This window comes from Esox lucius, chromosome 10, assembly GCF_011004845.1.
Source record: "Esox lucius isolate fEsoLuc1 chromosome 10, fEsoLuc1.pri, whole genome shotgun sequence".
In the NCBI taxonomy this organism is placed as follows: domain Eukaryota; kingdom Metazoa; phylum Chordata; class Actinopteri; order Esociformes; family Esocidae; genus Esox; species Esox lucius.
The window spans coordinates 21,126,882-21,153,858 of record NC_047578.1 but is presented as its reverse complement, the minus strand read 5'-3'; the positions used below and the strand labels follow the sequence as shown (position 1 = coordinate 21,153,858).

The 26,977-nt window shown below is 43.3% G+C and overlaps 3 protein-coding genes across 3 annotated transcripts; 1 reads left to right on the top strand and 2 right to left on the bottom strand.

Moving 5' to 3' along the window:
- The first annotated feature begins 290 nt into the window (after positions 1-290).
- eno2 (enolase 2) lies at positions 291-11,030 on the top strand. The gene is made up of 12 exons (XM_010896848.4): positions 291-413; positions 2,898-2,983; positions 3,230-3,325; positions 3,455-3,513; positions 6,196-6,265; positions 6,402-6,535; positions 6,774-6,996; positions 7,944-8,141; positions 8,361-8,562; positions 9,262-9,370; positions 9,497-9,555; positions 10,395-11,030. Exons 2-12 carry the CDS (start codon positions 2,899-2,901, stop codon positions 10,462-10,464), a joined length of 1,305 nt encoding a protein of 434 aa, XP_010895150.1. The 5' UTR covers positions 291-413; position 2,898; the 3' UTR covers positions 10,465-11,030.
- Positions 11,031-11,711: 681 nt separating this feature from the next.
- Positions 11,712-18,254, bottom strand: tpi1a (triosephosphate isomerase 1a). The gene is made up of 6 exons (XM_010896846.4): positions 18,022-18,254; positions 16,568-16,691; positions 16,220-16,437; positions 15,608-15,693; positions 15,034-15,121; positions 11,712-12,344 (listed from the first exon to the last, which is right to left on the bottom strand). The coding sequence occupies exons 1-6, from the start codon at positions 18,131-18,133 to the stop codon at positions 12,226-12,228; spliced, it is 747 nt and encodes a 248-aa protein (XP_010895148.1). The 5' UTR covers positions 18,134-18,254; the 3' UTR covers positions 11,712-12,225.
- A 1,610-nt stretch (positions 18,255-19,864) lies between these two features.
- Positions 19,865-25,874, bottom strand: gnb3b (guanine nucleotide binding protein (G protein), beta polypeptide 3b). Its single transcript, XM_010896845.4, has 8 exons — positions 25,643-25,874; positions 23,398-23,502; positions 22,794-22,939; positions 22,558-22,621; positions 22,212-22,368; positions 21,763-22,031; positions 21,311-21,527; positions 19,865-21,017 (listed from the first exon to the last, which is right to left on the bottom strand). The coding sequence occupies exons 2-8, from the start codon at positions 23,452-23,454 to the stop codon at positions 20,911-20,913; spliced, it is 1,017 nt and encodes a 338-aa protein (XP_010895147.1). The 5' UTR covers positions 23,455-23,502; positions 25,643-25,874; the 3' UTR covers positions 19,865-20,910.
- Positions 25,875-26,977: the final 1,103 nt, after the last annotated feature.

The window sequence follows — 26,977 nt, the reverse complement described above, 5'->3', positions numbered from 1 at the left end:
GAAAAAACAGGAGAAACAAGAGAAAGATGATGGAGTAGACAGACTCTTTCCACTTCTTCCTACCCGTCTCTATTTTTACCCCTGATTTGCAGTTCAGAACACAGCTCCCTATCTTTCTGTCCCTGCTCCCCCTCTCCTCTGATGCTCTTTACCTCTAATTAATCAATCCCCTTCACCTCCTCCTCCTCACACTCTTCCCTTGCTTTCTCCTCTTTTCTCAGCATCTTTCTGTGAGTCATGCCTTCATCCCCTCCCCCTTCTGTCACACACTTTACCCCCTCCCCCTGTTGTCCTCCCCGCTCCCTCTCTCCCTCCCTCTCCCGGTTTCTCTCCCTCACTCCGACTCTCCCTCTCCCACACTGTCTATCCAGTATTTTCTAGCTGGCCCTATTAGGCGGACACACAGAAAACAGGTAAAGACGGAAAATCCAAATTTCCTTCTCCCCCTTTCTCTCTTTTTTTTTTGTCATTGTCTTTGTTTTCAGTCATCCCCTGTCCTATTTGTGCACCTTGTATTGATTGCATCCCAGTAGCGGAGAGGAAGGAGGTTGTGTTGGATGCCGTGGCTTGCCTTGTTCTGTATTGGAGGTGTTACCGTTGTGTATGCTGAATAATGCCATGGTTTCGGGGTGCTTGTTTGATTCATTGTGTTTGTGTGTATGTTTGTAAAGGTTTGAGTATTTGCAAAGTTTCTGCTTTCGTTGACAGTGGCTCGCTGTGTGATTGCTGTTTGATAGAGTGTATTTTTGGGCATGTGTGTCTGAAAGACAGTTAAGGGGAGGGTGTGAGCCTGGAATGTCTGTATCAATATGTGCACTTTGTCTGCGATAGTATGGGTTAGTGTTCGCATTCAGCAATGTGTGTATTCACCTGTGTGTGTGTGTGTGTGAGTATTTAGCACTGTGTGTGTGTGTGTGTGTTTGTGTGTGTGTGCTTTAGAGTGCTCCCCATGCATCTGTGTCAGCATGTGTCCACTGTCCAGTCCCTGCCAGTCATGCGAAAATAAGCCCTCTGCTTCCATCTCTCATTCTCCTCCTCCTCCCTCTTTTCATCTCTGAATCTCCTCTCTTCTTGAATTATTTATCTATTTATTCTGTCCATCTCAGCTCACCCTGTCCCTCTTCACCCAAGCCCTCCCTTCCTATACAATCGCTCCTTCTCTCCCTCCATCACACTCTCTCTGGGTATTTGTGCTGAGCGCTGCAGTCTCCCTGTAGGAGTGGTGTGTGTGTGTGGGGGGGGCTTATGTAACTTACAGCTGCATTCATATATACTGTATGAGTCACGATAGAGTAATGGCCTGATTGGCTGAAAGTGGATAGGGATTTATGCATTTTGTGGCACCATTAAATTACAAGCATTTCGTCGATGGTGTGATTTAATAAATGAAGAGTTACCAAAATGTATGCGCGTCAAAGTGTAGAGGAATGTAATGTATATTTCTGCACCCAAATCATTTCAATGAAGAACATGCCCTGACATTCATACATTTATTTATTGATGTCAGTGTCTGATAGAACTAAGGGGTGGGGAGATGATTGATGTACTTGTGTAGCACGGTATTCACAGCACAACATTTAGGTTGTCATTAGAGTTGCTGTAATATTTCGGTGTTTCAGTGAAGACAGGAGGTAACATAAGGTTCCTGGGTTTGGGCCATTCTTCTTATGCATTTTTTTTTTAACCTCAGATCCTGTGGTGATTTAAAAAAATTTTTCTTTTTGAATTCTCTTCAAAGAAAATGTACATGATTGACTTTCTGAAAACCATATTGGCCAAACAAAGGCTTTGAAATTAATTTTAGATGCAAAATCCTGTAGAGTTATTATGTTACCATTAAAGGATGGAATCTAAGGGTTGAAATTTGGTGCCTAAATTAAACTCTGATTGAAATGTAGCTGATGTAGGGTGAAAAGTGAAATTAGGGACAAATCTTAAAAGCAATTATAATACATTATGATAAATCTTTGATATGAGAACATTTTAAGTAGGGTTTTAAAATTATGAAAAGGGATTTTGAATATCGTGTATTTTTAGGTCTTGCAGATCTTCAAGAAGTTAATGAATAACACTTTGTGACATGATAAAAATGCCCAGGTCCACTAAAAACTAAAAGCATTAAGATATTGGGGATTTTACAGTAAAGCTCACCCAATGATACAGTTGGAATCCAATGGAAAATACATGACATAAAAAAAGAAGTTCTATTTCCCAGTTATATAAAAGGCCATCTAGAAGAAAAACAACAACCCTGCAAGTCTATATTTTTTCTTGATAATAAAAGAAAAAAAGCCAGCTATTAGCAATGACTCGCAAAGGGCCCAGTTGTTGAGGGAAATACATATGGCGTAAAAAGGTACAACACAGAGACGAATCAGGATAGCTTCACGATAGGGCGTGTCTATTTCCATTCACCTTACGTAGCATTGATTTTGGCCTGTGTATTTACGGGAAATGCTTGTCATGGTGGCCTGGGTGCTGACAGTCCAATCTGGACCAGTGGCACTGATGGATTCCTTGTGCCCCATCGAGCCGTTGTCACCCCGAGTCACTGATCATCCACAGATCAGTGTACCATGGCTCTTAGGCCTGCCGGAGGCCTGGTAACAGTACAAAATGTGGAAGGGTCATGGAAATATATTGTAATTTGGTCAGTTACTTAACCAGGTTAGTAGCCCCTTCTGGTAGACAATGCCTTGTTAAATATAATTCACTCTGCTTGCGAACTTGAGTGGTGGAACTCTACAAATGCCGATGGGTTAGGATATAGCGAACGTAACATCACTACACATTTTAAGGACTCTTCCATTATGCAACACCTTGTGTGCGAGCGCGGTTGTGAGAATGGATACTTAAGTTCTCTCTTCCCTCTCCCTCTTCTCTCTTGCCCATCACAGGATGTCGATCGTGAGCATTGTTGCAAGGGAGATCCTGGACTCCCGGGGGAACCCCACTGTGGAGGTGGACCTGCGTACAGAGAAAGGTAACCTGACTCATGCCTGTCTCTAAAGACTATACAAAATACTGTTGTATAACGAGCTAACGAGCCACGAGGAAAATGTTGAAAGCAACCGCGTCCATGGCCTGTTCTCTTTTTCTATTTTCGGATCACTCTCTTCTAATGTTCGTCTTGCTATTGCAATCTGTATACCCCTCTCCCCTCTCCCCATTCTCTTTCTCATTTCTGTCTCCCCTCCCTTTCTCTCCCATTGTCTCTCGACCCTCCCAGGTCTTTTCAGGGCTGCAGTGCCTAGTGGAGCATCCACAGGCATCTATGAAGCACTTGAGCTGAGAGATGGAGACAAGAGCCGCTACAAGGGCAAAGGTTGGTTTGTGTGCGCGTTTGTGTGTACACACAAGTGGGCGTGCGTGTGTGTGTGTCTTTATGCTTGATAAACAGAATCCTCTTTCACCCATACTTCACTCTCGTTTTGTTTCCGACTGCATTCTCCAGGTGTCCTCAAGGCAGTGGGCCACATCAACGACACCCTGGCTCCCGCCCTCATAGCATCGGTGAGTTGGCTGCTCTCCGATTTGGTTTCGTCAACTAGCTAAGCGACAGATATATTATAACAGGCGACGATTATCTACAATCAACTATCGCCTTCCAGATAGGCTTTCAGTTAGCTGAGCGGATGAGATGAACCTGTGCCGATAGGAGTAAATTGTTGGAATGTGTGAAGATGGACCAAGGACAGTGTGCACAGGAATTGTGTGTTGGTGCAACTAATTCTAATGGAGGTTCTGTGTGGCTCCATGCAGGTTTGTGTGTCTGTATATATGTATACAGTGTGTGTGTATGTACAGTATCTCACGAAAGTGAGTACATCCCTCACATTTTGGCAAATATTTGATTATATCTTTTCATGTGACAACACTGAAGAAATGACACTTTGCTACAATGTAAAGTAGTGAGTGTACAGCCATTAATGCCTAAACCGCTGGCAACAAAAGTGAGTACACCCCTAAGTGAAAATGTCCACATTGAGCCCAATTAGCCATTTTCCCTCCCTGGTGTCATGTGACTCGTTAATGTTACAAGGTCTCAGGTGTGAATGGGGAGCAGATATGTTACATTTTAGGTTATCGCTCTCACACTCCCTCATACTGGTCAGTGGAAATTCAACATGGCACCTCATGGCAAAGTACTCTCTGAGGATCTGGAAAAAAATGGCCAAGGCTAAAAGAAGATTGCCAAGACCCTGAAACTGAGATGCAGCACGGTGGCCAACACCATACAGCAGTTTAACAGGACAGGTTCCACTGAGAACAGGCCTCACCATGGTCGATCAAAGAAATTGAGTGCACATGCTCAGCATCATATCCAGAGGTTTTCTTTGGGAAATAGACATATGAGTGCTGCCAGCATTGCTGCAGAGGTTGAAGGGGTGGAGGGTCAGCCTGTCAGTGCTCAGACCATACGCCGCACACTGCATCAAATTGGTCTGCATGGCTGTCGTCCCAGAAGGAACCCTCTTCTAAAGATGATGCACAAGAAAGCACGCAAACAGTTTGCTGAAGACAAGCAGACTAAGGACATGGATTACTGGAACCATGTCCTGTGGTCTGATGAGACCAAGATAAACTTATTTGGTTCTGATGGTGTCAAGCGTGTGTGGTGGGAGTGTCATGGTCTGGAGCTGCCTGAGTGTTGCCGTCACTGGGGAACTACAGTTCATTAAGGGAACCATGAATGCCAGCATGTACTGTGACATACTGAAGCATAGCATGATCCCTTCCCTTCGGAGACTGGGCCGCAGGGAAGTATTCCAACATGATAACGACCCCAAACTCACCTCCAAGATGACCACTTCCTTGCTAAAGAAGCTGAGGTTAGAGGTGATGGACTGGCCAAGCATGTCTCCAGACCTAAACCCTATTGAGCATCTGTGGGACATCCTCAAACGGAAGGTGGAGGAGTGCAAGGTCTCTAACATCCACCAGCTCCGTGATGTCGTCATGGAGGAGTGGAAGAGGACTCCAGTGGCAACCTGTGAAGCTCTGGTGAACTCCATGCCCAAGAGGGTTAAGGTAGTGCTGAAAAATAATGGTGTTCACACAAAATATTGACATTTTGGGGCCAATTTGGACATTTTCATTTAGGGGTGTACTCACTTTAGTTGCCAGTGGTTATGACATTAATGGCTGTGTGTTGTGTTATTTTGAGGGGACAGCAAATGTATACTATTATACAAGGTGTACACTAATTTACACTGTCATTTCTTCAGTGTTGTCACATGAAAAATATAATCAAATATTTACAAAAATGTGAGGGTGTACTCACTTTTGTGAGATACTGTATGTATGCTCCGGAAAAAATTAAGATACCACTACACCTTTTTCTTTCCTTTCCAAAAAAGGAAGGAAGGTTTTGAGTTAGGAACAGAAGGGTTAAAATTAAAAGACCCCTGCAAATTGAACGCTTCTGTTCCTCACTCAAAACCTTCTTTTTCAACTTTTTTGAAAAGGAAAGAAAAAGGTGCAGTGGTCTCTTTTTTTTTTTCCGGAGATGTATGTATGTATATATATATATGCATGTATACATTTCGTATGCACGTGTTTGTATTGGATTTAGACATCTGTGCCACAGAGAGAATTAAAATGAGCAGATGTTAGTGGAAATACTCCTTAGGATTCAGTCAGGCAGGAAAGATGCAACTTATATGAGATTCCTTCCACACTTTCCTGTCAAATAAAGCATAAAAAGGCCTGAGAAAATATAACTTATTATGAGGCTTATATCTCACAAGTCAATGAAGAAGCAGATCTTATACATCTATCTTATGTGGTACTTCCCAGATTAGAGAGAAAGTCTTGTTAAAAGGTGTTGGCCAATATTAGATTTGCTTTGTGTGTTGTTAGCCACAGTTTGTTGTGGTCTATTTCTCTGTTTGTTGTGCTATCAAATTGGTCATCAATGATTTTTTAAGTAATATATCAAATGAATGAATTCCATCCATCCATCCATCATCTTCCGCTTATCCGGGGCCGGGTCGCGGGGGCAGCAGTCTAAGCAGGGATGCCCAGACTTCCCTCTCCCCAGACACTTCCTCCAGCTCTTCCGGGGGGACACTGAGGCGTTCCCAGGCTCGCCGGGAGACATAGTCCCTCCAGCGTGTCCTAGGTCTTCCCCGGGGAAAATAATAAAATAACCATTGTACGCTTCTAAATGAGAAAATGTTATGTGTTCCATAGGGTATCAGTGTTGTGGAGCAGGAGCAACTGGACAACACAATGATCGAAATGGACGGCACAGAGAACAAGTGTAAGTCTCTGGAGTGTGATGATGTGTCCCTCAACTGGTTGAGGTCCACCGTTAACCAAAAATAATTAGCCTTTCGGCTGAACCCGGGTGTCTCTAGTACTATTGAAATGTTTCACATTTCCTTTCCTGTCGACAGCTCAGTTTGGCGCTAATGCTATCCTTGGAGTCTCACTGGCCATTTGCAAGGCTGGCGCAGCTGAGAAAGAGGTCCCCCTATACCGTCACATTGCCGACCTGGCGGGAAACACAGAGCTGGTGCTGCCAGTTCCAGTAAGACACGACATCTGAGTGGAGTACTATCAGAGATGTGTAGCATAAAAATAATAATCACAAAACACCAGTGAAACAGACCATGTGTAAATATCTATTTCATATGGCAGAGCATCGCTAAAAGACCATATACTTGTAACATCTGGCACTAGAATGTGCTATACAACACCCGCTGAACATGGGCCACTTGTCGCTAATTGCTGCTAATCTCCCCTGTCCCCTTTCATCTCCTTCCCAGGCATTCAACGTGATCAACGGTGGCTCGCACGCGGGCAACAAGCTAGCCATGCAGGAGTTCATGGTGCTACCCGTAGGGGCGGAGTCTTTCAGGGACGCCTTGCGGGTGGGCTCCGAGCTGTACCACACCTTGAGGGGGGTGATCCAGGAGAAGTATGGCCAGGACGCCACCAACGTGGGCGACGAGGGGGGGTTTGCCCCCAACATCCTGGAGAACAGTGAGGGTGAGCGTAGCGGAGTCGAGTAGAGTTACACCCCTGTGAGCGGTCTCCCTGCATCAGAACTGTAAGCGTTTATTATCAGCCTGACAACGGGAACGTTTCCTTCAGATAACGGTTAAGGTGCTGGGTTCATGAACAAAACATCTGCAATACCATAGGATATCCATGGAAGAAAGTAGTCTGGACAAGCTACATGCCCCAATCACCAAATCTCTGGCAAGGATTTAACTGTTCTAGGATATGCAGGGGACAAATTCTGGACTGTACCAATTTTAATATCTTCAAGACTTGGATGTTGGGTTACATTCTTTACGGGCATTCACAGTAATAAACATATTTAATCTTCCCATCCTTAAAATTGGCCACAGTTTCCTACAAAAAACAGCCACCATGAATCTAACATGGTGCTATGGTTGACATCGTAAATCTAAGGCGCTTCCCTTTGATGTGTTTCTAGCCTGCCTCTTTGACAGTTCCTGCCAAACGCATAGTCTTTTGGTCTGACACAATGTTGCTCCTTTAAGGCTTGGTTTTCACACATACCCCTTAACCCCAGGCAATACGTATGGACTTTGGAGTGACTGAAGGCTCCTGTTGATATTTCCAATGCCTTCCTCCAATGTGAAGAAGTGGTAGCTGGTATATAAAGTCCAAAACCTGACAAGATAAAAAAAAAACTAAGTGTGAAAAGCCTGAAGGAGTGCCAGCTGTCGCGTCTTAGAATAGATAAATGTTGGTCTATGCAGACTAGTATCTCTGTGTAGCATCTGTAATGGAATCATTTTCTAAACCTTCTGCCTTATTCTCAAACCCCCTCTAGCTTTACTAGTTCTGCATTCAGCAATACAGCAGCATTAGCAGAACAGACTTAAGCAGAAACCAACTGTCTTCACAGGCTAGGTAGAGTCTACTCTTACACCCTCCATCCCTCTTCCTTTTCTCCCCTCCAGCGCTGGAGCTGATAAAGACTGCCATAGAGAAAGCGGGGTTCACTGATAAGGTGGTGATTGGGATGGACGTGGCGGCGTCCGAGTTCTACCGTGAGGGGAAGTACGACCTGGACTTCAAGTCTCCTCCTGACGCTGACAGACACATCAGTGGAGAGGAGCTGTCAGACATTTATCAAAGTTTCGTCAACGACTACCCAGGTAGGACCACGGATGTCTGACCACGTGTAGATAGTAGGTCAGTCTGACATGACTTTGATTGTGTTCAATCGGTTTTACTCCATTTTCAGCGACAAGTGCCTACCCTTAACGTTCAACCCTATGAAAGCCGGCGATGAGATGTAAAGGTCACAATCAAAGACAAAGACCCCGGGACACCGCTCACCCCACTAAACCTTCCTCCCTTCCTCTGCTTCGTAGTGGTGTCCATCGAGGACCCGTTTGACCAGGACGACTGGGCCGCGTGGACCCGGCTCACCGCTTCTGTGGGTATCCAGGTCGTCGGGGACGACCTGACGGTGACCAATCCCAAGAGGATAGAGAAGGCCGCCGAGGAGCGGGCCTGCAACTGCCTACTTCTCAAAGTCAACCAGATCGGCTCCGTCACCGAAGCCATCCAGGCGTAAAGCACCCACATCACATGACCTGTCAAACCAATCATGTTGACGTACTCATAGTCACTGGGCCAGGCTAGAAGGTCACCCGACCACCTCACATATTTGAGGACTGCTTTATGATGCTATGAAATGGGTTTTTACGTAGAGCTCTGATGTAGGTGGGGGTTCAAACGTGTCGGAACATCAGTCAAGCCTACGTAAGTAGCCGTCCATCATTGAGACAGTGTTCGTTCTGATGAGGTCGGACGACCGTAAGAAATAGGCTTCAATCTCTAGGGCACTTGGCTGCACAAATAGAAAATGACAGAAAACATTCATGTCACCTATCATGTTTATATAGCCCACACTTTATTTCCCTCTGTAAATAATGTATGCACAATGTTATGTTATAGCCACCAATCACTGGTATTTATATAACTATCTATCATAATGGCTGTTGTCATTAACCTTAACTGTAAGTACTGCAAACAGTCAGACAATCAAAATGCATTAATATAGACATCCACCACATTAACTCTCCTGTTAGTGTCTCTGCCTCATAGTCTTTATTACCCTCAACCCACCTGCTGTCTTTCTATGGCTTGGTCTTAATTTTATTCTCTTTGTCTCCATCTACTTCTACAGTATATTCATCTCAGTTTGTTTTCCTGTATATGCTTCTACCTGACACTTTCTCTCTCTTTGTCTGTCTGTCTGTCTGTCAGGTGTAAGCTAGCGCAGGCCAATGGCTGGGGGGTGATGGTTAGTCATCGTTCGGGAGAGACCGAGGACACTTTCATCGCTGACCTGGTAGTGGGGCTCTGCACTGGACAGGTGCATACGTTTGCTCCCATAGGCAACCCACAACCTGGTCAATGATACCAATCTGGAAACATTGTATCACTTACACTCCTAACCTTTCACTATTTTCTATCTCCCCTTCACTCCTCTTTCCCTCAGATTAAGACAGGAGCGCCATGCAGATCTGAGAGGCTAGCCAAGTACAACCAGCTTATGCGGTCAGTTGTCAAACCTTGTCGTCTTGAGCTATCCCTGTGAATGCAACCCAGTGGCTCAACGAAAAAGCATTAATAATCGTATCCATTATAATAGCTTCAGAATGACTTTGTAAATCAATCGATACCCAATCTTGCATTATTGCAAGTATATGCTTTTCATATAAACATATGTATGTTTAAATTATGTAGTGAACAACATCCTGCTGTGGTCAACAATCCCACAGTAACAGAGTAGAAGTCGCATCTACTGAATTATTTGACGTCCATTTTACCTCCCCCGATTGGTCGAAGGTTACGACAGCATTTGGTTGCTATATGAACCTGGGTTTGAGCATAGCTATATGTCCAACTTTCACCCTGAGCACGACGGGAGCCAAAAGCGTAGCCAAGAAGGCACTTCCCAAGTCGTAAATGAGCGTCACTGAGCTAATTGCTGACATGCATGCTAATGCAAGCCAGTGTCACCCCACGTGTGACAGCCAGTCAGAACGCGGCAAGCACCTGGGATCCGCTCAAGGTAATCTCATTGGGCTCTTAGCAGGGGACGGGAGGGAGGGCGTCTAACCCAATCACAGTGGCATAAACCTATAACAACCACTGTAACCCCCTGAGCGCTGTCTTAACAGTTCCAGGTAGAGGCTGCACGGATTTAGGGCCTAGAAGTCCTGAAGATCACTGGGTCTAATAGATGCACATCTGACAGTAACTGATCCACATATCGCCTGGGCTTTAACCTTGAGCCTGTAGGTTTCAGATGCAAATTCTGCTCGGATGCATTCACCTGTTAGCTGTGTTACTGAACACGCCTATGTTTCGTCCCGTTCTGTTGCTCTCTTTAGGATCGAGGAGGAGTTGGGGGATCAAGCTCGCTTTGCAGGATACAACTTCAGAAACCCCACCGCCCTGTGAGACCAGCCAGCAAGAGAGAGACACAGACAATGACAAACAATGTGCGATGCAGAGAACTACAAGGTTATATTGAAGATAGTTTCTCTGATTCAAGACAAATACCATGCACTTAGACACAGCCATATGTATAAGGCCAGAAGCACAACTAAGCCAGTTTCAAAGAAATAAAAAGATGCATACAAAAGCTCCAACTGATGGCTGACGTGGACCGACTAACTACAAGCTTACTGAGGAAAAAAGCGATTCCAAACTCACATTGTGTCGCACAGTCATTGTTCTTACTCACCGATGACACAAAATGGCACTCTCCCTTCATCCCGCTCTCCCTCCCTTACTCTGCGGTTGGACACTGTTCTCGTTGTTTATTGGTTATCTCCTCACTCCCTCTCCTGGTGTTGCTGTGATTGCAGAACTAAGCCTGTTCCCTTCGCTGCTTTAAGCCCCTGTTTGACCTCTCTCTACTTCGTTTCGGGTTTTCTGTCAGTTGAATTGCTGTGTTTAAAGACAGAACGCCTATCATGAAAAAAACATTAAGTGTTAAATAAAAATATGGTAATTTAGTTTCAGCGATTGTCTTTGTGGGGGTTTTTTGTGTACGAGTGTTGTACAAATACAAGTCTAGTCAAATGTTTGGACACACACATTTAAGTGAATTTGTGTGTCCAAATTATTGACTGGTACTTTATGACCTGCTCACTGAAGTTACAGAATTCCTGAATCCAAGTTTGATTGTTACCAGAATCAATAGGGAATAAACAGGACATCCTCAGTCTTGCAACTATGATATCAGGAAGACAATAGAATCTATTCATACATCCTACATATCACCAACCCACAAATGGAACTCAAAAGTTTGTATTGAGATGAGTTGAATGAATGTCTACACTTCTGCTTCAACCCATGCACATTGTGCTCCGCTTGTAGTTCTACATTTCAGCCACATGAGAGCTGCAGTATGCTTATTGGACCATTCCAATAAGCATACTGCTCCAACAGATGACAGAAACTTGCAGTCACACGGTTTTGTTGAGTGACTTGATTACACCACATGGTTACCATTTAGGAGTTCGACATCCATATAATTCTGTTCAAGAGAAAAAGTATTATCCATTTTGGGTGGGTGAAAGGTGCCATAGTCTTGTTAGTCATACAGTTACTGAAGAATACATTCAGCTGGTTCAAAAAAACAAAAAAAAAAAACAGATGCAACATCTCTGGGTTAGAGACAGAAAGATAACACAGCCAAGTTTACAGCACAGACCAAACCATTTATTCAAGTAGTGTCTAGCCATGTGGGTTTGTCTTGACACAGATTTACTGAAAGATGTAACCGACATGTGATTCAAACAATAGGAGAGAATGGGATGGGGTAAACCAAGCATTTGCTTCTTGACAATGAGACTTGTAATGGTCCTTTTACAGTAGTACATCAGCACATTAAATCAGAAATATATATTTTTGATTGAATTTAGTTTATAACAGTTAGGGAACTTATATCCAAAGGGCATTTTCATAATAAAAGTCCCACCCATAGTACACAGGGCATTGTGTCAATTAAGAAATGATCTTGACGGACATGTATTGTCAGTGTGGGGCTTTTACTGTGGAAGGCCCAGCAACAACAGTGCAACACAAAGTGAGGTCAAACAGTCCCTTATTGACACACACAAACACAGGTAAGCCATTGTCACACAGACATTCTGGGAATAGGGACAGTCACAGAACAATAATAGCAGCAAGTTAGATTGCCTTTGTAACCCTCTAGGCACGTGCGTTGATGATGTCAACAAACTCTGGCTTGAGGGAGGCTCCGCCCACCAGGAAGCCATCCACGTCCTTTTGTGAGCCCAGCTCATTACAGTTCGCCCCAGTCACAGAGCCTGGAGAAAGAGGGGAGTGTTACAGAAAAAACCGCATGGAGGTGTGTGCAATACCTTTCAAGTATTTAATACTCTTCTCCACAGTTCAAATCCCTAAGTGGTCCCGTCACTGGGATTCTGTAGAGACATCAATTTGTGTCTAATGAAACGCTGTGTGCGTGTGTTTATTTAGCAATTAATGAGCTGTCCGGAGTCTCCGTAGGGCCTTGGAATGCTCCGTCAGACTGTGTGGGAGTTAGGAGACAATTAAGACACTTGCAAAACATACAGACCTGATTCCTGGTGGGATTTTCATAAAGTGGTTATGCAAAAAGGGCACAATATAGATTTTTATAATTTCAGTGTGCCATTTCCAACTATTTTTTGTGGAAATAAATTTTAACATCACTGTTTAACTAAGATACCAAAGGACATAAGTGCCCAGCGAGAATGGCTTCCTAAGAGAGGTTGAACCTACCAGACGAGTATATTCTTAATCCTGATAAAGAATCGCTTGAACAGGACAGGGTTTAAAACACTGCGGTCTTTTAAACGACTCCCATCCAAGTTTACAGAGCTTGAGCAATTTGGAGAAAAAGAATAGAGCATTTTGCCCCAAGAGATATTCAACGTGGGACAAACTCCAAATATCCCCCCCTGCTGCCCCCACACCATTATATACAGGTGCTGGTCATATAATTAGAATATCATCAAAAAGTTGATTTCAGTAATTCCATTCAAAATGTGAAACTTGTATAGTATATTCATTACACACAGACTGATATATTTCAAATGTTTATTTATTTTAAATGTGATGATTATAACTGACAACTAATGAAAATCCCAAATTCCGCAACTCTGAAAATTGGAATATTACTTAAGACCAATACAAAAAAAAAAATGTTTTAAATGTGGGGCAACTGAAAAAGTATGAACATGAAATATATGAGCATGTACAGCATTCAATACTTCAATAGTTGGGGCTTCTTTTGCCTGAATTACTGCAGTAATGTGGCGTGGCGTGGAGTCGATCAGTCTGTGGCACTGCTCAGGTGTTATGAGAGCCCAGGTTGCTCTGATAGTGGCCTTCAGCTCTTCTGCATTGTTGGGTTTGGCGTATCGCATCTTCCTCTTCACAATACCCCATAGATTTTCTATAGGGTTAAGGTCAAACGAGTTTGCTTGCCAATTAAGAACAGGGATACTATGGTCCTTAAACCAGGTACTAGTACCTTTGGCACTGTGTGCAGGTGTCAAGTCTTGTTGGAAAATGAAAATCTGCACCTCCATGAAGTTGGTCAGCAGCAGGAAGCATGAAGTGCTCTAAAACTACTTGGTCGACGGCTGCGTTGACCTTGGACCTCAGAAAACACAGTGGAGCAACACCAGCAGATGACATGGCACCCCAAACCATCACTGACTGTGGAAACTTTACACTGGACTTCAAGCAACGTGGATTCTGTGCCTCTCCTCTCTTCTTCCAGACTCTGAGACCTTGATTTCCAAAGGAAATGCAAAATGTACATTCATCAGAGAACATAACTCAGCAGCAGTCCAGTCCTTTTTGTCTTTAGCCCAGGCGAGATGCTTCTGACGCTGTGTCTTGTTCAAGAGTGGCTAGACACAAGGAATGCCACAGCTGAAACCCATGTCTTGCATACGTCTGTGCGTGGTGGTTCTTGAAGCACTGACTCCAGCTGCAGTCCACTCTTTGTGAATCTCCCCCACGTTTTTGAATGGGTTTTGTTTCACAATCCTCTCCAGGGTGTGGTTATCCCTATTGCTTGTACACTTTTTTCTACCACATCTTTTCCTTCCCTTCGCCTCTTTATTAATGTGCTTGGACAAAGAGCTCTGTGAATAGCCAGCCTCTTTAGCAATGACCATTTGTGTCTTGCCCTCCTTGTGCAAGGTGTCAATGGTCGTCTTTTGGACAGCTGTCAAGTCAGCAGTCTTCCCCATGATTGTGTAGCCTACAGAACTAGACTGAGTGACCATTTAAAGGCCTTTGCAGGTGTTTTGAGTTAATTAGCTGATTATAGTGTGGCACCAGGTGTCTTCAATATTGAACCTATTCACAATATTAAAATTTTCTGAGATACTGAATTTGGGGTTTTCATTAGTTGTCAGTTATAATCATCGAAATTAAAAGAAATAAACACCTCAAATATATCAGTCTGTGTGGAATGAATGTATACATTATACAAGTTTCACTTTTTGAATGGAATTACTGAAATAAATAAACTTTTTGATGATATTCTAATAATATGACCAGCACCTGTATATATTTTGCAATCCTGTGGGTAGTTCTGACATGCATCAAGTGTGTGAGGAACCACTTTGTCTTTTTGAGGAATCCAAATCACTAAAATGTCAATGTAGTTCTGTTGAGAAAAAAAAAAGCCTTTATTTTGTCAACACTCCTGAGGTGAGGGTTCATAAGTTTAATATCTGGATGATTAGCCAAATATGGTCTGTCGGTCTACTGACACTACATGCTTTCTACAGCATACACAATGGTACAGAAACACATCTTGGGAAAGACAGAGGATTTTTTGTTGGTAACTGAATAGGCCAATGACTTTGACCCCAGGAATTTCTTACAGCTTTCTCGTTGTGTAGAAGAATGCCAAATTTGAGACATTTGTACCACCAGACGTGACGCATTTGGGGGCAGAAGTGTCTTAAATGAAAATTGTCCCCTACTGACCTCCGTAGATGATGCGGACTGAGTCAGCCACAGCTTCTGAGACGTTGGTCCTCATCCACTCCCTCAGCTTCTCATGTACCTCCTGGGCCTGAGATGACACCAGAGAGGTTTACAGTAAATGGATGTACATTCGTACACAGAACGTTCTCGGAAATAAGACTTGAGGCATACCTCCATAACTTGTCAAATAACAGTAGTATGTGAGAATGTTAAGTTAGCTCTTTGCTACATTGACATCTGCATAACAGACAAATTAGTTTCCAGTGAGTGTGCCTCAGACCTCAACGTGCTGTGGCCTAAAGCACAACAGCAGTCGGCCATGCCAAAATACCAACACACAATTGGTTCCTTTCACGTAACAGGGCTTAGCAAAGGTTTCCAACTAAACAACTGCAGTCCCACGTACAGACGGCGGTCTTTATAACTTTTTCTATGTATTCGATAAAGAAAACCAACATTCCTTTTCCCACAAATCTGCTAGGAACTACAATTACATGAATTTGTTTGTCACTAATATACTTTGGTTGCTCTGAGCGCCAGTTAAATGACTAAGATTTATTATGATGAGTCTTACCTGTTCAGGAGAGGCTGTCTTTCCGGTACCGATTGCCCACACAGGCTCATAAGCCAGCACAACTTTGCTCCAGTCCTTTACATTATCTACAACACAACATTCTATTGTTAAGATAATGAACAGTACCATAGACAATGTTTAAGTACGGTTGCCGTAATTGCAAGTGTAATAAAAAAGATTCTATGTTGAGTGGACCAAATGGTTTTATTTAATCTCAGGCAAGGTTTCTCATTATGCAAGACCAGTTCTGTGAACTGCCTCATCCCCTTTGAATACCTCCTGAATGAAGGCTACAAAAGTCCCCAAGGAAACATCCACAGCCATTCAGGGGCCACATTTTCCACTGAAACCAAATACTTGCAGAAGAAAATACAAAAATAAAAATACAACTTTTGGAAAGGCTGCAACAGAGCAATGCTGAACTAGAGATGGTGGAAGGCTAACTTCCCATTTGTTATTAATTTCCCCATTGAATATTTCAGTACTGAATTAATAGTTTATAAATGTACAGTTCGGGTGAATTAAACTTGTATGATGAGAAAGCTTCAGGAGACAGGGCAATTCGTCCTGCGATGCCCAGAAGACCCAAACAGGTTTGAATCCGCCTGTTACCTGCTATGGCCTGGGTCTGGGCATACACCACTTCCTCCGTGGTTCCGGCCTCGCGCTCCTCCAGCTTCTCCCCGATGCAGGCGATCACCCCCAGGTCGCTCTCCAGGGCGTGCGCCACTTTCTGACCAATCAGCTCGTCGTTCTCACCGAACACGTGACGCCTCTCCGAGTGGCCCAGAATCACCCACTCAACACCGCTGTCCTTAATCATGGCAGGGCTGTGAAAGAGGACAACACTAATTGTTTCAATGGAATTCACAGACCATTTTAATAAGGAGACCGTTGTTGACTAGGATTCACTGAACACATGCAGAAGACGAGCCCTTGTGTGCTAGAGCGAAGCCTCACCTGATCTCACCGGTAAATGCTCCCTTCGCCACTTTGTAGCAGTTCTGTGCCGCCACTCCGATCCTGGCATCCAGGTTGGAGCGGGCAAACTCTAGGTAGATGCTGGGAGCACCACACACCACCTCTGTGTAAGTGAAAGACGGACAGAAAGTGAGAACTACTACTGCAATTGGGCAGATTTGGAGTATATACTGAAGCAATAAGGCACGAGGGGTTGTGGTGTACGGCCAATATACCACGGCTGTAATACCTACTCTAGCCCTAGAAGTTTAGTTCCACTCAGTGGCGTCGTTAGCCCTGGGCTTCTGGGGCTATTCTTTTATGAATAGCCCCGGATCTCAAATGGAACAAAAATAATAATAATAAAAAAATAGCCCCTGATCTACTCATCTATAATTCCAATGGCGCATTATGACAATGTAGACGTGTGGGCCGCTAGCTAGCGTCTACATTCAAAACCCTATACTTTCTGTCCCAGGCGGGGAGGGAGGGTGGGCTGAGCCCCGAATGTATTGTGATCCTAGCAACGCCTCTGGTTCCACTCTTTTTCATTGGAACCCTGGGATTTATTTACACCTGGGACACGAAGTTGGTGCAATTAATAATGAGGTAGAACGGAAAACCACCAGGCGGACGGTAATACCCTGGTATATGATCAGCATTCAAGGTTCAAAGCACCTGGGTAATTCCAAGTGACCAATTGGTGGCAAAACAGTCAACACGCGCGCAGAGGATAGGTGAGGAGGGATATGGCATTTAAGTGCCTGCGATGGAAATCTAAAGCTAGGACAGTGTGTTTAGGTGCCAGGTTTTCCTTGCTGATGCCTTTTGTCAGCGTAAGGTTGGTCACATGGCTCCAAAAATCAGTACAGTGGAAGAAGGCTCAATAGACTCCAAATTAGGGGTTGCATTGAAAACCTTCATCCTACAACTCCAGCTGCGACTAACCAAGTTTTGCTTTGCATTCAGATAATTATTACTGTCAAGTGGGCTGGATTGAGATTGGAGAGAAAACCTACTGGATTGCAGTGGTCCATAATAAGGGTTGGGCGCTACAATGGAGGAAAAACATTTAATTTCCAGTAAAAGGTACCATAGCAAAAAGGCTTTGGGACTTTTTCCCATTGTGTGCTGCTGACAGAAAAACAGAAGCTACTGGAAAATACTATACACAGAGAAGCGTCCTCCATCTTTCTGATGCCACTAGGCCAGCAGCCCTGCATGGATGGAGCGGTTAAAAGATTCACGTGACTTCAATGTCATGGTGCCATTTGACGCAACACAACCCCAAAGCTCTGTATGTTTAGTGCTGGAAATACCTTAACATTTATGTTTACATGCAAGTATTGGAAATTGCCATTAGTAATTATTGTATGTCGAATCATATTATGTTCCAAAGTTCAGACTTATATAAGAGATCTGAAGAGACAAAATGAGCATTAATATAGTCGTACCGGTTTCATCGTGTAGACTCGCTGTGTTTAGGGTCGTTATGAGATCACCCAGACTCTTCTTGTCACCGTTCATCTTCCAGTTTCCTCCGACGAAAAATTTTCTGGACGACATGATGAATAACCGTCAGGAAACACGACGAAACTGAAGGTGATGCACTTGATACAGCGTCAACAGCAGTTTTCTAGCCTCCTGTATTTCTTAGGCACCGCCTATTCGACTCTTCTATCTGTGAGTTGGCTTACACCAACAGCAGTTTAGATAGAGGCGGGACAAAAAGGATGTCACCAATTGTAGTAATGCTTTTTTAATCGTTCGCTTGAATTTTCAGCCAATCGTGATGTTAGGAGCATTTCTTTCTGACATATACTATATTTACATCTTTAATTCAAATGAGCCCTTGCCAATCAAGCAGTCTGGGTTTATTGTATCTAACATACCCGCTGTTGTTTCAACATATACCATTGAAATAATAGAAATAATTTATATCAGTGCATAAATAGAGTGAACCGATCCAATAATGCATTTTTAAATATTTTGTCAAATGTTCCATAATCATGGGAAGTTAAAGCCCTCTTACCAAGCCCTATTATTGTGTTAGGAATTTCGTGTAAAATGCAGTTCTGATTTGAATTGCTCGAAAATAAAGTGCTGCCAACAGGGCCTTGTTTACAAACACGTACAATAGTCGCCCATCTTTCTAGCTGATGTGTAGGAGATATTGTGTTTATATTTAAATCAGCATGGTAAATTATATGTAATTGGGACATGAATGAACAAATTAGATGTAAACTGAAAGAGAAGAATATAGTAAGTTAATGTGTGTCTTGGTGGTCTTAATCTACACAATATTGGACTAGGCTAAAATCTGATAATAGCTTCAAAATATGTTTAAAATTGTCTTGTGGGCTTCACAAGCTGTAGCTGCAATCTTGTCTAAATATGTAGCTGTAGTCCTGTATGAACAGTTAGATTTCCCCAGTCCCATCCTTCATCCAAAACAAGTGGGATTACTGCCATTTTCCAAAAACGTAAAAATAGATGTATTAATGTTTCCACAATTTGAGTGACATCTTTGTTAACACAAAAATTCCCCCTCAAAATTGAGTCAGGTGTGCCCTGGGCCCAGTTGTTTACAAGTAATCTGATTGTATTTCTGCAATTGGATAGGATTAAATGTCAAGTAATATCATTTATGCTGTATGACATTAATCAGTCCACCATGTTATCCCATTCTATTGGTCAGTGTTTGCCACTGATTTAACCAATAACATTGTGAATGTTGAATGCAATCCCCTATATCCTTTCACTTGTCATTTTGTATATCTGTGACATGATAAAATATTTTTGTGTCATACTTTGGCATGTTCATGGGCTATCAAACGTATCAGAAGACCCTAGTTCCAAGTAAAACATGTCAACATATGATGGAATTACAGTTTACATGAGATCTAGAGTTGTAACGTTTCACCACTGACCTTTAAACAAAATATGACAGAAAATCTTTTTTTTGACAATAACAATCTTATCTGTTTCAAAATGTTGCTTCTCTGAACATATTCTTACTGTGTTAAGCTAGCTATTTTACTAGAATTACCAATGAAACTTATTTAGCAAAAATTTTATTGGTTGAAGATTTTTTATCACTTCTAAAAAACTGGCTCCCAATCATTCTGGAATCATCACTTTCCAGTTAACAATTTCCAATTTTCCACAAACACGTGAAGCCACCCTTTGTTGACAGTATGTCCTCCGGAATGAGGTTAGAACATTAGAAACATGCATTTTCCGGCCAAACCTTGTTTCCGTATTGTTAACCGTCAAAGCAAAATTAAACAGATGTGGTTGGTGTTAATGCAGAATTCTATGTTTATTAGAAAGGTTTTTTAACAAACATTGCATTTTTACAGAAAAACTGGAGATATGCAATATGTAAAAGTGCAACAAAATGCAGTTGGAAGGAAATGTACTGGTTTCACCTCAACTGTTTCCCTGAAGTAGGATCCAGGAGTGCTTGACACTCAAAGAGGGATGGACAGACTCTGACTTATGTAATTGAACATGATCAAACCTGGTTTGATTTAGGTTTATATATCATGGATGTAGCCAGGTAATAGGTGACGGCAGCCATTTTGGTGCAAAGTCAGAGGGTGCTGCTGGTTAGCACATATGTTAATAGACCCAAAATGGCAACAGTCAAAGTTCTGTGGCACACATTAATTTGAGATGTGTGACCCAACGTCACTGCATATCAATTCTGCACTCTAAAATATTATCTAAAAGTAAATAAATGTACATATCAACTTTCCGCTATGTGTGGGCTTTATACATCAAAGATCTCAAGACAATAAAAATATCTCTGTAATACTATATCTGTATATTCGTTACATTTCTTCCACATATTTTTATTGTCAAAAACCTAAAACGTGTAATTGTCACTCACCTTAGATATAAGTAGAGCATATTTTCTTAATCCGTTTATTTATTATTTCAAAAATTGACTTAAGTAACCCTATTTTCTTGGTGTTTGTCATTGTCTCGATAAGGATAGTCTCAACAATAATTTTAAACTCTTATGTGTACCTGTACTGGGGGTGTGTCTTGTACTGTCGTCGATGCCATTTACAAAGTATGCTCGATAAAGTCCCATTCACCCCACTTCTTACATAACGCATACATAGATGAGAAAGAAGGAGAGCAAGAAGGAAAGATCTAGCGGTAAGAAATGATGCGAAACAGCACAACAAACATCCTCCTTCTGATATCTCCCCGCTCCCAAAATAAGCATCCTTATTTCTCAGGCTTGTGTTAGCCCCCTTTCTCTTCTCCTCTCGCTCTGTCCACCCCCATCCCCCGTCTCCCTCTCCCGTTGTCGCCCGTGGAAGACCAGCTCAGTTCCAGATCTTCAGGAAGCTATCCCAGGATCCTGTGCAGATGCCCATGCCATCGTCTGGCACTCCAGTGCAACTAACTCTGTTGTCATGGCCAGCCAGTACACCTGAGAGAGAGGGGTGAGAGATAAACATTGTTGTCTGCATGGATGTCAAAAATATTAGAATTTATACTTCTTTCACAGTTCACTCTTGTATTTCTTTGATTGACTTATTTCACTCTAATCTTTCTCTCCTTTCATTGCCTTTGTATTTACCCAGACGTCATCTATCTTCTGTTCGACACACTCTTTGGATGCGGTGCTCTGTCGGCTTTGTTTCTGTCGGCTTCTCTCTTTCATTCCCGCCTGCATCCTACACTCCACTTGCGCTCCCTCTTTTCCCACACACTTTCACTCACCAACTTTCTCGGCCTTCAGAGAATCCCAGATGTTGCAGTTGAAGTTATCATAGCCGCCGAAGATGAGGCGTCCTGAGCTGGAGAGGGAGACTGATGTGACGCCAGCGTTCAAAGCAGCGTCCGCGTAGGCGTTGACCTCGTTGTCCGCGCGAAAGTCGAACATCTTGAGGGAGCAGTCATCGGAACCTGTGATGATCGCAGTGCCACTTGGGTAGAACTGGGGTTTGGGTAAAAACAAGAGGAAAAGGCCATTTTCATACAGGTGGTTTAGTTTGGATATTTGTTGAGCTTCGGGGTTAGTTTGCCTGGTAAGCACAGTACAGGTGTCCTTGGAAATATGCTGAGTAGGGCAACCTGTCATAGAGTTTGTTGTGTTAAGGTCACTACAATATATAGAATAATAGCAGTCATTCTAACAAGGCAAAAGTCTGGGCTGTGACCTATGTGCTCACCGCAATGGCGTTGACATCGCTCGTGTGGCCGATGAAGGTCTGCTTGCAGTTGCCGTCTCTGATGTCCCACAGCTTGGCGGTGGAGTCACAGGCTCCTGAGACGAAGGTGTTCTGGTCTGGGGACACGGCCAGGCACATGCAGTCGCCAACGTGGCTCTTGTAGATCGTCTTCTGCTTGCCGGTCTCCAGGTCCCACAGGCAACAGGTGGTGTCACCGGATGCGGTGAGGATCTCGCTGTCGTTGAGGAAGCGAGAATGGGAAAGGTAGCCTGAGAGGGGAGGGACCGAGATATAACCGTTGGTTCAGTTTGCATTCTGCTCATCCAATTTATGAACATGATTTTAATGGACTTTCAGAACTTGAGCTTGTGACAGAGTAGACAGTTGGTCACGGAGTCGACCGTAACCCAGTACGTGTGGGAGCTGACTGAGTGTTTTAGGATACCTACCTTCATGTGCGTCCAGCTCCCTGAGAGTCTTTGGGCTGGCAGCCTTGATGTTGTAAATGGTGCACATGTTATCCAGACCTCCGCTGGCCACCATGTTGCCAGAAGGGGACATGCAGCAACTCATCACCCAGGAGGACTTGAGGGGGACGGCATATACCTGGTGGGCAAGTCGGATGATAATTAACATGCTGATTCTGAACCTTTAAAACACATTCGTATAGTGTGCAGTGGTCAAAGTCAAAACAAACAGAAACGGAAGTTGGAGGGACGTAGGAGGGGAAGACAGAAAGCTTTCTAGTAGACGGTTTGAGCCGTATGGGGGAGTACAGATCCGCTCACACCTCACCTTGTTGCCAGTGTAACAGTCCCAAATAAGAAGCTTGCCATCCTGTGAGGCACTGACCATTTGCCTGTTGGAGGGAGGTGAATATCTGGTCAGTGTGTGTGAACCAGTAGTCCCTATACAATAGCTCACAGGCTGGTGGTGGATGTGGTGTCAATGCTAACCTGGACCGTCTCCATTCTCAGTTATCTGTGCATTTCTCCATTCTCAGTTATCCTGACAACAACTCTCTCTCTCACCTGTTATCAGAGGACCAGTGCAAGCCGTAGATTTTGGCCAAGTGACCCTTCAATGTCTTTCTGTTCTTCAGCTGGATGCGGGGTGCAGCTGCCACTCCAGAGGATACAGCAGCCATAGTGGTGTCACAGACCGCCTTGCGGGCCGCCTAGTGGTGGGAGAGGGGATTTACAGGAAGGAGAGACATCAGACTAGTGAAGGGACCAAGGTTGCTCAATACTGAATCTTTTTCTGTTATTTAGCAAAAAGCTGACCTGGTTGATAAACTGTAAATGTGTGTGTGTATGTGTGTGTGTGTGTGTGTCCGGGGGGGGGTATCAGCACTGGACTGTCTGTGTTAATGAGTTTTTGTTCAAAAACCACACACTGTTCAGAGCGTGCTGGCATGTTGATCGAATTAAAACTATACATTGTCATCTCTCTAGCTACAACACTGGCATCAATTCTGTTTTTGTTGTTGTTACTATGGTTTTGAGTAATCTATTGTGTCAGATTTTGACTGGGTTGATTATGTTACCCAGGATACGCATGATGAGTGTTTTGTGTCGTTTTGTGATGGTCAGTGAGGCCAGCATCAAAGGGCCCGCTGTGATTGGAAAGACTCACCTCAATCTGTGTCTTAAGGCCATCAGCCTCCTTTTTCAGCGCTTCCATTTCACCCATGGCAACGTTTGACAGGGGCTTTTACCGCCGGAGAAAATAACCAGTAATCTAGAAAACGAGAAGAAATCTTTTTATGTTATTTTTTATTTCAGAACATTTGATTGCATTAAAATCAGGTGTTTTATTCCGTCGGCCACTATTTGGACATTTTGGCTTGTAAAATGGTCTTCCTTCCAGTGAGATATTCGACCCCATTCCAGAGATTCTGAAGCAGTTAACAGTTACCAGGACAGATATTTCACCTCTCTATGACCTTCATCAGATTTCCTCTGCTGAGGAAGAGGAGCGGTGGGGGGGGCGGGTCAGAGGTTAAATGTCCCTAGCTGTCAATCACCTACGAAAGATGTGCCATATGTCGTTCTTAACAGAATCTCAGCTTTCATCTGGGGGTAGAAACTAAGTTCCTAGCATATATGGTTCTGCTACAATTAATAGAAATGTGTGGCTTATACATCAGTGTGTCAAAATACCCTTTTGACCAGATTCCAAAACATGTCCTATAATATTTATAGAAAGATACATCACCAACATGTTTGAGGAAGACATAACTGGGCCACACTGTTTACACTGGTAACCCCACCTGACCCCTGAAACCAAGGCACTCAGGTGCTTTTGTAATCTAGTCTGGTGCAAGAGCCTATCTTCCTTGAGAACAGTGCAAGGTATAATCCCACACTCTCGGTTCCAGACAAAATACAGAATGTATGACGTATCTAGCGCAACCATCACCTACCTGAAGACTAATGCATGAGATTAGATCTTGGATAACATAAGATGACTTATCTTGTGTTTTTTAGGTCATTACAGGAATATTGTCTGCACTTGTCATTTCTACCACAACCTCAATACTTTTAGATACTACTACTACAATCACCGACCACTGATTTTTCCTTCTATAAATAAAAAGAAGTTTCAGATACATTTTCACAAAAACCCTACATTCTGACTTTCCATGCCTTTTGAGAGAGCATTTATATGATCAAGAATTAGTGATTAACAGTCTGTGCCCTTAATTCTCTTTTAATTGTATGCAAACATACACAACACACACGACTTTCGAAAGTGGATGAAACGCATTTACAAATATGGTTTTGCAATCAGTATTGCTCATGGGTAAAAGAATGTCATAGTGAATACGCTCCGTCTGAACCCCTATGACGAGCCGGAGACACAAGGTGAGTAAGGGGGAGCGCAGGAGAGCTCTAAAGCCCCAGAAAGGGATCTTAAGGGAGGCTTTTCAAATCAAATCTCCTGTCATCCGATTACTGAGCGCTCTTTACTACTGGATCAGAGAGGGGAAAGAGGAGGGGGGAGCACGGAAGGAGAGGGGCTTATTAGGATGAAACAAAACATTTTATGGAGTCTCCTTTATGTTCCAGATGTTATTCCTCTTGAATATTTCTTTCAAGAATAACATTCAAATTCTGTTTGTATAGATGAAGCTAGTCTAGAAGTATACCATTCGATTAACATAGCGGCGGATCTCTCTGTGAGACATTCCTGCTAAATTCTTGTTTTTGCTTGCAACAACTGAGAGTAAATTAGCTTGTGCACATGTTTTCCGAAGTTTGCGGCTTCTCTTTATGCTTCTTTTCTCCACAAGTAACGCAGTAGGTTTTCCAACCTTTCTTGACAATGCTGATAATGCTTTTGCATGACTTCATCACATTGCTGATAATGCTTTTGCATACCTTCGTGATAATGCTGATAAAGCTTTTTTACTTTGCTGTTTTTACCTAATGAAACAAATTCTACAAAGATGAGCACTCGATGCCACTGTACCTACTGGTTAAAGCCTCATGCAACTTTTTTTGCCTTTCTCTTTTTTAACCATCCTACCAGTCTCACTTGCCAGACAGCAGTCAGAAAGTTTTCCATGAAGTACAGCACCAGTGGCGAATGCATGCGGTCATTGGTTCTCAGATGGAAATGCACATCACTAAGAACTCCAAACCATGTAGTTTGTCTTTGAGCAATAAATACAGTATTTCGTTCATATTCAATCCGTTAGCCCAAACTGCAAGTCAGATGAATTTCCAGTTTTTCAGAGACAAACTCTAAACATGGCTAGTTTCCATGAGTATGTGAATCCATGATTGTCATCTTCTGAAGAGGCAGTGTAGTTCCATGTTCCAACCGCAGAAGAGCCCATAAAAATGTGCAACCAAAGTGGCCACCATTCACTCACCTTTCCACACAAAATGTGGTCTTTCTTGTTTTTGTGTCTTCTCTGCCTCGTTAGCCTTTTGAAGCAGCTGTTTTACGTCCCGCAATCCTGGAGTCAGGTCCTTCTCTTCCTATCTTTCCTCTTGAGCTTTCACCCACAGACTGATTGCAGGCAACCTGTGAAAACTCTCTCTTTCTGTCTCTCTTGCTCCTGTGAGGAACAGATGAGGATTGGAGAGGATGAAGGAGATCAAGGATGAAGAGATAAGCTTGAAGATGGAAATAGAGAGAGGGGAAGGAGAAAGAGAGAGAGGAGGAGAGAGATGGAGAGAAGGGAGCATGGCAAGAGGTAGGTAAACCGATTGGAGGAGAAAATCAGGTTATGAGGTCAAAAGACAAGAGCAGGTAAAGAAAGAAGGTGGAATAACTGGAGAGAGGGACAGGTGGAGGTGGAAATGTGAGACTATGACAAAGTAATGAGACACTAAGGTGTTTGAGATTCAGGGCAGGAGAAAGACGCCAGGTGGGAAAGAGCGCAACATTCCTAACATGTAAACAGGTTTCCTACATTAAACCTGATGCATGAAGTGGTTTGGACATCTTTTTCAATCGACACTATAAATGGTTACTCATGCCTGCAAGGTCAGGATATTTGATGTTGCTCCCCTGGAGTGGCTCGTTACTTGTATGACCTCATACTGGAGTCACGTGTCAGTTGCTTGGTAGGCCTACTATACACAGAACTACTGAGGGGTGGTTGGGTTCCTGCAGTGCATCAACGCAGCCTTTGTTTGTTTTTAGTCCTCTGGTGCAGCAGTTAGTCTGCCAGACTTATTACTACCAGGTATTTCTGAGTGTGTTGGTGGGGTGGCTGAAATTTGTACGGGATTCTTAGAGATTGGCAGGGGTTGAGGTTGTGAGGGGTTGAATTAGTTTGTCCGAGCTAATGAGTTGAGCCCAGTTAATCAGGATCCAATTGGATATCCGGGGAATCTGCAATCTCATTAAGGAATTAGAGCAGTCCAACCCGAACGTGCGTCACAAGCGACACAGAGAGGAAGGGGAGAAAATCAAGAAAGTGAGGAATCAGCTGAGTGTTAAAACTACAGCTAGGTTGAGACGGTGCCATGGCAGTTACAAAATACATATGGATGTTCATCCCAAGCCTTTGTTGTTGTGGTAGATTAAGGACCCTCTTGTATCGCTAAATGGTCATCTTTTTTCAGAGGGGCGTAAGCTGAATTGTAGGTACATGGAATAAGTTACCTAAAATCCCACAAAGATTGAGGTGGGGATAGGAACGAGAGATTTGGGGGAGGATGCTGTTGTAGTTATAATTAGATTGTACTGTTAAATG

Bases quoted from the DNA above. Each gene is read 5' to 3' on its own strand.
- eno2 (XM_010896848.4), top strand. From the start codon at position 2,899: ATGTCGATCGTGAGCATTGTTGCAAGGGAGATCCTGGACTCCCGGGGG. The intron at 6,536-6,773 runs GTAAGACACGAC...TCTCCTTCCCAG, and splicing joins AGCTGGTGCTGCCAGTTCCA to GCATTCAACGTGATCAACGG. The intron at 9,556-10,394 runs GTCAGTTGTCAA...TGCTCTCTTTAG, and splicing joins AAGTACAACCAGCTTATGCG to GATCGAGGAGGAGTTGGGGG.
- gnb3b (XM_010896845.4), bottom strand. From the start codon at position 23,454: ATGGGTGAAATGGAAGCGCTGAAAAAGGAGGCTGATGGCCTTAAGACA. The intron at 22,622-22,793 runs GTGAGAGAGAGA...TCCCTCCAACAG, and splicing joins CACTGGTCCTCTGATAACAG to GCAAATGGTCAGTGCCTCAC. The intron at 22,369-22,557 runs GTGAGGTGTGAG...CTTGCCCACCAG, and splicing joins ACTGTTACACTGGCAACAAG to GTATATGCCGTCCCCCTCAA.
- tpi1a (XM_010896846.4), bottom strand. From the start codon at position 18,133: ATGTCGTCCAGAAAATTTTTCGTCGGAGGAAACTGGAAGATGAACGGT. The intron at 15,694-16,219 runs GTAACAGGCGGA...GTTGTGTTGTAG, and splicing joins CCAGACCCAGGCCATAGCAG to ATAATGTAAAGGACTGGAGC. The intron at 15,122-15,607 runs GTAAGACTCATC...GTGTCATCTCAG, and splicing joins AGACAGCCTCTCCTGAACAG to GCCCAGGAGGTACATGAGAA.